This window comes from Cololabis saira, chromosome 1, assembly GCF_033807715.1.
Source record: "Cololabis saira isolate AMF1-May2022 chromosome 1, fColSai1.1, whole genome shotgun sequence".
Taxonomy (NCBI): Eukaryota; Metazoa; Chordata; class Actinopteri; order Beloniformes; family Belonidae; genus Cololabis; species Cololabis saira.
In genome coordinates, this window is record NC_084587.1 from 3,622,019 (window position 1) to 3,632,418 (window position 10,400).

The window sequence follows — 10,400 nt, forward strand, 5'->3', positions numbered from 1 at the left end:
CCATCATCCATCCATCCATCCAACCTTTCATCCATCCAGCATCCATCCATCCATCCATCCATCCATCCATCCATCATCCATCCATCCATCCATCCAATCATCCATCCATCCATCATCCATCCAACCTTTCATCCATCCATCATCCATCCATCCATCCATCCATCATCCATCCATCCTTACATCCATCCTTACATCCATCCATCCATCCTGACATCCATCCATCATCCATCCAGCATCCATCCATCCATCCATCCATCATCCATCCATCCTTACATCCATCCATCCATCCTGACATCCATCCATCATCCATCCAGCATCCATCCATCCATCCATCCATCCATCCATCATCCATCCATCCATCCATCCATCCATCCAATCATCCATCCATCATCCATCCAACCTTTCATCCATCCATCATCCATCCATCCATCCATCCATCCATCCTGACATCCATCCATCCATCCATCCTGACATCCGTCCATCCATCCATCCATCCATCCATCCATCCATCCTGACATCCATCCATCCATCCATCCATCCATCCATCCATCCATCCATCCATCCTGACATCCATCCATCCATCCATCCATCCTGACATCCATCCATCCATCCTGACATCCATCCATCCATCCTGACATCCATCCATCCATCCATCATCCATCCATCCATCCATCCATCCATCCTGACATCCATCCATCCATCCATCCTGACATCCATCCATCCATCCATCCATCCATCCTGACATCCATCCATCCATCCTGACATCCATCCATCCATCCTGACATCCATCCATCCATCCATCCTGACATCCATCCATCCATCCATCCATCCATCCTGACATCCATCCATCCATCCATCCATCCATCCATCCTTACATCCATCCATCCATCCTTACATCCATCCTGACATCCATCCATCCATCCTGACATCCATCCATCCATCATCCATCCATCCATCCATCCATCCATCCATCCAATCATCCATCCATCATCCATCCAACCTTTCATCCATCCATCATCCATCCATCCATCCATCCATCCATCCATCCATCATCCATCCATCCATCCATCCATCCATCATCCATCCATCATCCATCCAACCTTTCATCCATCCATCATCCATCCATCCATCCATCCATCCATCCATCCATCATCCATCCATCCATCCATCCATCCAATCATCCATCCATCATCCATCCAACCTTTCATCCATCCATCATCCATCCATCCATCCATCCATCCATCCATCCATCATCCATCCATCCATCCATCCATCCAATCATCCATCCATCATCCATCCAACCTTTCATCCATCCATCATCCATCCATCCATCCATCCATCCATCCTGACATCCATCCATCCATCCATCCTGACATCCGTCCATCCATCCATCCATCCATCCTGACATCCATCCATCCATCCATCCTGACATCCGTCCATCCATCCATCCATCCATCCTGACATCCATCCATCCATCCATCCATCCATCCATCCATCCATCCTGACATCCATCCATCCATCCATCCATCCTGACATCCATCCATCCATCCATCCATCCTGACATCCATCCATCCATCCTGACATCCATCCATCCATCCTGACATCCATCCATCCATCCTGACATCCATCCATCCATCCATCCTGACATCCATCCATCCATCCTGACATCCATCCATCCATCCTGACATCCATCCATCCATCCATCCATCCTGACATCCATCCATCCATCCATCCATCCATCCTGACATCCATCCATCCATCCATCCATCCATCCATCCTTACATCCATCCTTACATCCATCCATCCATCCTTACATCCATCCTGACATCCATCCATCCTTCCATCCATCCATCCATCCATCCATCCATCCATCCATCCATCCATCCATCCATCCATCCATCCATCCATCCATCCATCCATCCATCCTTCCATCCATCCATCCATCCATCCATCCATCCATCCATCCATCCATCTTCCCATTCTGCCTCCATCAGCACTAATTAAACACACCGGACCACGTCTTGAAAGTTAATTATCGTTTGTCTTCCCACCTGAGTAAAAGGCATCACAATGTTGGATTTTCTGCTTCAGCAGCTTCAAGAATTAACATCAATGATCTAATTACCAATCTAATGGCACGGCTAGTTAATGGGTTTAATTGAAAACATCTTTCATTTGTCAAAACCAATTAAACAAGCTGCTTTTAAACAAAGAGTCGTGAAACAACGGCCCTGGAGGTTCCAGCTTCCTGTTTCCAGCTTCCAGGCAGAGAAGGGACGGAGTAAAACCCAGATAACGGCGCTGGTAAAATCCCACAGACCTCCATGAACCACATAAACCGGGGGATTACATCATTTTAAATATGAACTCTGAAGCGCTTCCCTCTTCATCTCGCTGAAGAGGGAAGCGCTTTGTTTCCCTCCCAAAGTCTTTTCATTGCTTCCTGCAGTCGGTTCGTTTAAGCAGCTGTGAGAAGATCTAACTGCCAGCTTCTATTTATGCTTAAACTCGTTTTCTTTTTCAAGATAATCGCGTTTGAGAAAATTTTCTTTGAATATTTAACCCAGTACAAGAAATGATGTATTTCCATGTTACTTACAGACGAATAAGAGGCCTAAAAGCTGCAACATGTACTGAATCCTGGTCTGTCAACATGGTGTTCCACCCATCGACTCTGGAGGTCAAACAAATAAGCCAGAAGAGTCCATTAAGGTCCTTTTTCTTAGAGAGAAGGGTTTTTTTTCCCTTTTCAGGGGTATTTATTTAGTGCAGGTTTTATGTCAAATAACCTTTTATCCAAGCTTGGCACCAGTAACATCGGAGCTCAGCATCCTGCTTGTTGGTGTTCAGGTGGAGCATCCATCCAGCAACCTGACTCTGTTTTCTCCCCTCAGTTCAACCACAGTCACGCAAAGGTCTCCATGTTTGTACTACAAGCTTATGATTAAACCCATCATTAAACCACACAATTGACCCTTTGTCAGCCTTCTGATTGGTCCCCGACTGACCAATCAGAAACATCATTTTCCGTTGCTGCATCCGGTTTATCCGGTTGGACCAAACATCCGTCTCTCTCGTTCACATCAGTGGAAAAAACATAGTTTTTACTTTATCTTGTAACAACATTTAAATCATTGGATTCTTTTTTTAAACTTTGTATTAGTAGAAAGGAATGTCGTGCGGGTGCAGCGTATTTTTTATCCCCAAACTGGCAGAAATCCAATCTGTAATTCCAAAACAAAGTGGGCTCGGCAGCAGCTACAACACATAGCTACAACTAGGGTTGCCAACCGTCCCGTAAAATACGGAATTGTCCTTTATTTGAGAAAAAAATGTTGCGTCCCGTATTGAACTAATACGGGACGCGATTTGTCCCGTATTTTCATTAACGCCCCATACACACACACATCAACACTAAATGTATCAATAATGAACAAAATAAAACACAGGAACCATTAAGGCCAGCAAAATCTTTGTGGCGGGACAACAGGACCTGCTGCGTCTGTGCCCAGATCTTTCTATAAGTGTGTGCCAGACAGCCGGGAGGACTCGGGCTTCACCTCCAGGTAGGGCTTGGGAATTGAAAAAGTTCTGTATTGAACCAATACGGACATATATTATGCCAGGCCCGGTTCTACGAGGTTGCATAAGCAAGCATTGCACCCTCAGTTTGTGTTTGCGTGCTCAGTTGAAAAGACGAAAAGAAAACTGACAATGCGCCCGCGTTAAGCCTGATTTATGGTTCCGCGTTAAATCGACGGCATGGCTACGGCGATGGGTACGCGTGCAACGCGCAACGTACGTTCGTGTCCCCACGTATCCTACCCCGTAAACTCTGCGTTGGTGCAACGCGGAACCATAAATCAGCCAGTGTCCGTCACTGCGTGCAGCAGTTACCTGCACCAGCAAGACGCTGCTCTCTGATTATGGCTCACAGTTTATGAAAACCCCAAATAAAAAATAAATTAGAGAATATTTTATGAAATCAATAAACAATTCCATCATCAAAATTATAACAAATAAAGGTTCAACATATCTTGCTTTGAATGTAATAAGACTAGGTAATATATTAGTTTCACCTTTTAAGTTGAATTATTGAAATAAGTTAACTTTTACACCAAATTCTAATTGAATTATTGAAATAAATTAACTTTTACACCATATTCTAGTTGAATTATTGAAATAAGTTAACTTTTACAACAAATTCTAGTTGAATTATTGAAATAAGTTAACTTTTACAACAAATTTTAGTTGAATTATTGAAATAAGTTAACTTTTACACCATATTTTACACCTTGGCTGATGTGGACATACGTAGCATAGGAGGCTATTTCAGCTGCTATATGGTTGGCTGTCTGTACAGTCATGCAAGTTCAATGCTATTAAAGAACACGTTTTTTCATATAAAATAAACACATTTTTATGCAGTTTAGAAGTTTTGGGGCTTTTTTTTGGCTCCTGCAATGCTGAAATTGGGGCGTCCTTTATTTCTATTTCTGAAAGGTGGCAGCCCTAGCTACAACCGTACAAGAGTTTATTTATTTATCTTAAAATGGTTAACCGGTGTGTTTGGGACAGTGGTGAAAGAGAGAATCACAGGAGATATTTCATCATAAAACTAACGGTAAATAAAGCTACGTGGACGACATCACCTTCTACCGTGCAGCTAAACTCCATCAAAAGATCTCGTTTTCACCAAAAACCTCAGTTTTTTAAATTCATTACAGGATACCTGAAGTACTTTATATTTATATCTAGTTGCTGTTGATTTTCTTTGGTACAATAATTAGAAATAAAGTGATGTAAAAACCCGTTTTTACAATGGAAGTGGACAGGAGAGATAGCAACGACCTAGCAACGGGGCGGGGCTTGACAAAGGGTCAGTTGACCTATGGCTAAGCCCCGCCCCTCAAAATGCAGATGAGCCAATGGCAGTTGAGCATCAGTCCCGCAGGGACCAGAACTGGGACATCGGCAGCTTTCAGCTCTGTGGAAAAGCATCCTCAACTCTCTGTTTTATGGAGTTTGGAGTTTAATTCTGCGTCTAGAAATGTGTGAATCTGACTCCAGGTATCCAGAGAGGATGGACGATGGAATTTAATGTTTTTAATGTCCTAAATGCAAACAAAACAAACTTAAGTATCTTCGTAATGCTTAAGGAGATTAATAAGGATGTCTACGTTTGTTCTGAGATAAATTAATGCAGCAATGGTTTTGAAAATGCTCACGTGACGTTATTTAATAACAGTTACGTAGAAACACCGACCTTTTCTTTGATAAACTTTAGTAGATAGCGCTAATCACAGCTAGCGTCGTGAGTTTACGTCAAAAAGCTGGAACTTTAAATCTGCTATTAGGGAGCTGATGTTTCTTCTGTTTCTGTCTCTTTTCCTTTTAACCTCCGGCACCAGGAGATATATTAATATAAACATGTGTTGATGAGTGTTTGATGCTCTTGAGCAAGTATGCTGCTGGTTGGAGTCTCAGCGGAGGCCTCTCTGTGTCTAATTATTCATTTATATCATAACAGACGGACTGGAATGATCTTTTTAGGATATTTACAGTGTGAAGGATGTTACTTCTGGTTTATCTCCTGCGGTTTATTATGAGCACTAACTTTGAGCATGAATCTTCCTCCGGGCAGCAGCTCCAGCGGGATCCGGGTGTTTGTTTCCTCCTCCGTGTTGATGATGTTCAGACAGAAGTGTCGCTGTAGCTCGTTATAGTCGGGTTTCCAGTTAAAGTTTCAACATCCACACAAAATCAAAGTAAAAAAAACAATAACTAGGACAACGTGGATGGAAGTGAGACGGTCAACCATCCATCCATCTATCCATCCATCCATCATCCATCCATCCATCCATCCATCCATCATCCATCCATCCATCCATCCATCCATCCATCCATCCATCCATCCATCCATCCATCCATCCACATGTACAGTATCTCCATGGTAACCTCCCATCAGGACCAGCACTTCTGTCGTTCCCACAGACGAGTGATTGTCTCTTTCTCTCCGTTTCTCTCCGTCCTCCCCAGATCCTGAGCGGCGTGATGCTGAACGTTCTGTCCGAGGATTTCCCAGAGTTCTTCACGGCCGAGGTGCAGCTGGTGTGGACCAAGCTGATGGCGGCGCTGTACTGGCACGTGACGGGCGCGTACACGGAGGCGGGCTGGCTGCAGGTGTCCAGCTCGGCGGTGTGAGGCCGGAGGGATGGGAGGATTCAGAGGAGGAGAGAAGAGTTGAGGGGGAGGGTTTACGGGTCCGGCTAGCGCGGTTTATGTGCAACATCCTTCCTTATTTTGGTGTTTCTGCACCGCGGCGGCCGGCCGGTCGGACGCCCGGAGATGTCGCCCGACGCCGTCCTCGGTCTTCGCTTGTGTCAGTGGAGCTTCGCTAACGCCGACTGTCCACTTCTCCTCCTGTTAGCTCCTGTCGCAGCCGTCTGCTGCAACGTGACGTCTCCGTGTGACGCAGAGGTCACAGCTGTTTTGTTTTTGATTTACCTCAGAGATGTTGCAGAGTTGGGAGAGCGTTCCTGGTTTCATGTTTTTAGCTCGCTGGCTAAACATTTTGGCTATGCAAGCGAGAACCAGGTCAAAGGTCGGGCTCTTAAAGGCTACGTAGCAGCGATGCTGTATCATGCTAAAAGGCTAAAGCTAGTAGAAGATGTAACTTTATTTTTTACCTCGGTTGTGTTACGTAAAGAAAATCTGCCTCGATGGGACGATAAAAGTAAATAACGTGAAGATTTCATCAGAATCGTGACTTTAATCTCCAAAACGTCGTTAGCTCGTCATGTTACGAGAGTCACGCGGGAGCAAAGGTTATCGTTAACGGATCTGATGAAACGCACCGTCGTCAGACGCTAGCTTTACGGACCGACATTAGTCTGGTTCATGTAGCAACTTTAGTAAAAACTGTCCGGAGCTGCCAGCACAGTTACGTTTACTCAAATCAAATCAAATCAAACTTTATTTTTAAAGCACCTTTCATACAAAAAAAATGTAACACAAAGTGCTTTTCATAAAACATAAACATAAAATGTATTAGTGCCCCCCCCCCCCTCCCCCTCCCCGCACACACACAGATAGACACACGCAGACACATGGTGCAGACATGGCTAGGCACAGAGGATCCAGGTGAGGAAACGGTAACAGGGAGCCGTCCACGCCAGGAGGTCCCATAGCCCGCAGCTAGAAGGGGGGGGGGGGCCCACAGAGACCATCCCGGCCCGGACGGATAGAGAAGTCCACACCACAGCGGTGAAGCCGTGGTGCAGAACTCCACCACCATCCAGGCCAGAACCATCCCCAGGACGACCCCCTGCAGGCCAGAGTCACTCCCAGCATGGAGGCTCCCCATGAGGAAACACTGGAGATAAAAGCTACAAGAAAACAGGATAAAATACACTAATAGAGTTTAAAAAGTATAACATAACGTAAAATCCTAAAAGTATGTCTAAAAAGCAAGACATTAAAAACTAAAGGACTAAGACAGTAAAATGTATAAAATAGACCATAAATAACGACTAAAATATTTAGATAAAACATTAAGATAAAACAATGAGAATAAATTATGATAATAAAAAAGGATAAACTAACTATAAAACAGAGTAGTAAGATCCAATAAAAATAAGGGTGAGCATAAAAAATGTAAAAGAGTTAAATGAGTCAGTTAAAAGCCTGATTAAAGAGATGAGTCTTGAGCCTCTTTTTAAAAACATCAACAGTCTCTGCGGCCCTGAGGTCGCCATTTATTAGTCACATAAATGTAAATTAAACTCAAATAGATATTTTAAAGTTTCACTTCACTGATTCGTCATAACTTCTATACAGGATTTGAATAATTTAATCCGTATTGTATAATAAAAATATAGGCTAAAAAAATAAAATAGCCCCTTTAACATGAGCTTTTATTGTGAAAAACTGCAGAAAGATTCCAACTGTTGCAAAGTGAAGAAAGAGGACTATCTTATCTTATCTTATCTTATCTTATCTTATCATTTACCTCTGACCTGCTGGTAGCTCGGGGCGGCGTCTTAACTGTTCAAGGTTGTATTTATGTACGAAAACGTTGTTAACTATTACTAAGCAGATAAATAGATATTTCAACGTTTCACTTCAGTGATTCGTCATCATTTCTAAACAGGATTTGAATTCTTTAATCTGTAATGTATACTAAAAATATATGCTACAAAAAAATGAAACGGCCCCATTACCATGAGCTTTTATTGTGAAAAACTGCAGAAAGAGTGCAACTGTTTCAAGGCGAAAAAAGTATAATTAGCCAATGATTTTAAACAGAAATAGCGTTTTTTGGACTATGTATGATCCAAATGTGTAATTTACAACGGAGTATTAGGGCCAAACTGAGAAAAAAAAAAAAATTGGAAATTACGAGAACAAAGACATAATATAATGAGAATAAAGTCGTAAAATTACGAGAATAAAGTCATAATGTTGCAAGAATAAAGTCGTGATAGAATAAAGTCATAATATTATGAGAATAAAGTCGTAACATTACGAGAATAAAGTCGTAATTTATGAGAATAAAGTCGTAATATTACAAGAATAAAGTCGTAATTTATGAGAACTCTAACAGGAAGAGTGTGTTAAAATGTTGAATATTGAGCATCTTGTGAAGTTATATTTATATATTTATAATATATTTAATATTACGACTTTATTCTCGTAATATTACGACTTTATTCTCAAAATATTACGACTTTATTCTCGCAACATTATGACTTTATTCTCGTAATTTTACGACTTTATTCTCGTAATTTTACGACTTTATTCTCGTAATTTTACGAATTTATTCTCATATTATTATGATTTTATTTTCGTAATTTCCTTTTTTTTTCTTAGTTTGGCCCTAATACTCCAACGTAGTAATTTAGCATCTTTGCAGACTTGAATTATTTATTAATTTTATCTTTTGTTTCAAGGCCCCCTACAGTTTATACACACCTCATCATATACTGAAAGACGGAGGAAAAGCTGAGACTTTTGGGCGAGGAGGGGGGCGGTGGGATGTTGTCGCCACGGTTACGGGACCATGGAGCTGCTGACTGTTAATAGATCCTCTTAGTGTCGAACTACGGTGTTTCTTACTCTCTATTTAACGTCCTGTTCAACTGAGGTGTTTGTATACGTTTACTGTGGGCAAATGTGCACAGTGTTGGGCCTTCGTTTACAACTCATTGACATGCTGATGTATTGATGTGTCGCAGAGGGCTTCTCTTTTCCTGCTCCCCCACACACGACTACACACACTCACACACACACACACTGATATCAGCAGCTGAACGCCGTCAGACGTCTCCAGCACTAATATTTACAGGACTGTCAGACAGTTTACCTCCTGAACCTGCCTGGGGGGGGTTGCTGCCTCCACGGCTGCATTAAGGGCTTAATGAACCCACTCTAGTTTGATCTGCCGGTGCCATCAGCCCGTTTCCAGATACGGCGTCCCGGCTCTCCTTACCTTGCTCGACCTCCCGGTCGGCGGACGGCTGCCGGTCCTCATCTGGCTCTGGCAGCTCATCAGAGCCCAAAACATGCCCCATAAATTTGTTTAGGATGGACATTTGATCCAATCTGCGGTTTGCATCTGCTCCGGTGACGTCGCCGTCGCCCGTCTGTCCCCCGCCGGCATCTGGCATTAATGGGGCAGTAATGAGTCTCCTCTGCTGCTCGTGGATCGTTCATCTGCGGTTCCTTCCTGCTGCCTCCGCTGGGACGGCACGACTGCTGGCAAAGGAATAAATAAATAAATAAATATATAAATGAATAAATAAATAAATGACTGCACAAATAGTTAAGACCCGATATCCTTCTATTCTAGTCAGGCTAAGCTTTAAATTACGGCCTGGACCAGGGGTCTGCAACCTGCAGCTCCCTTTGGCCTTGAAAACAACCCGAACACAAATAAATGATATTTCTGAATTCATTTTTATTCATATTATTAGTTTATTTTGTTTGGCAGTTATCTTGGAGTTTGCATTGATGCCATCTCATTTTAAACGAAATTTGTCAACGAAAATATATCTCAGTCACGTAACTAGGGCTGGGGATCGATTCAAATGTCAAGAATCGATTCCGATTCTTAAGATTCAGAATTGATTATCAAGATTTGATTCGATTCGATTCCGATATTGATTTGGGTTAGTGTTATTAAAACAGTTTTTTCAGCTATTGCATGAATTATATGACTGTAGTTCTGCAACATATTAATACTGGTATTATATTGAGATTCAACAGCAAGTATTGCAGCTAATGATGCTGTAAGGACCAATCAGCTCCCAGAATGCTGATAGAACTGCTTTCAGAAACATTGTGGGGCAGAATTATTGAGAATATGGATTTTTAGCATTTTTTGCAAATGTAACCCCAAG

General features: G+C 42.5%; 1 protein-coding gene across 1 annotated transcript in view; it reads left to right on the forward strand.

Annotated features, from left to right (window-relative positions):
- The window catches only part of LOC133450456 (cytoglobin-2), a 29,915-nt gene extending 21,285 nt beyond the window's left edge, over positions 1–8,630 (forward strand). Inside the window, exon 3 of the mRNA XM_061729106.1 lies at positions 6,040–8,630. Within this exon, the coding sequence (XP_061585090.1) occupies positions 6,040–6,204 (165 nt within the window). The 3' untranslated portion in view covers positions 6,205–8,630. The remainder of the gene's footprint in view (positions 1–6,039) is intronic.
- Positions 8,631–10,400: the final 1,770 nt, after the last annotated feature.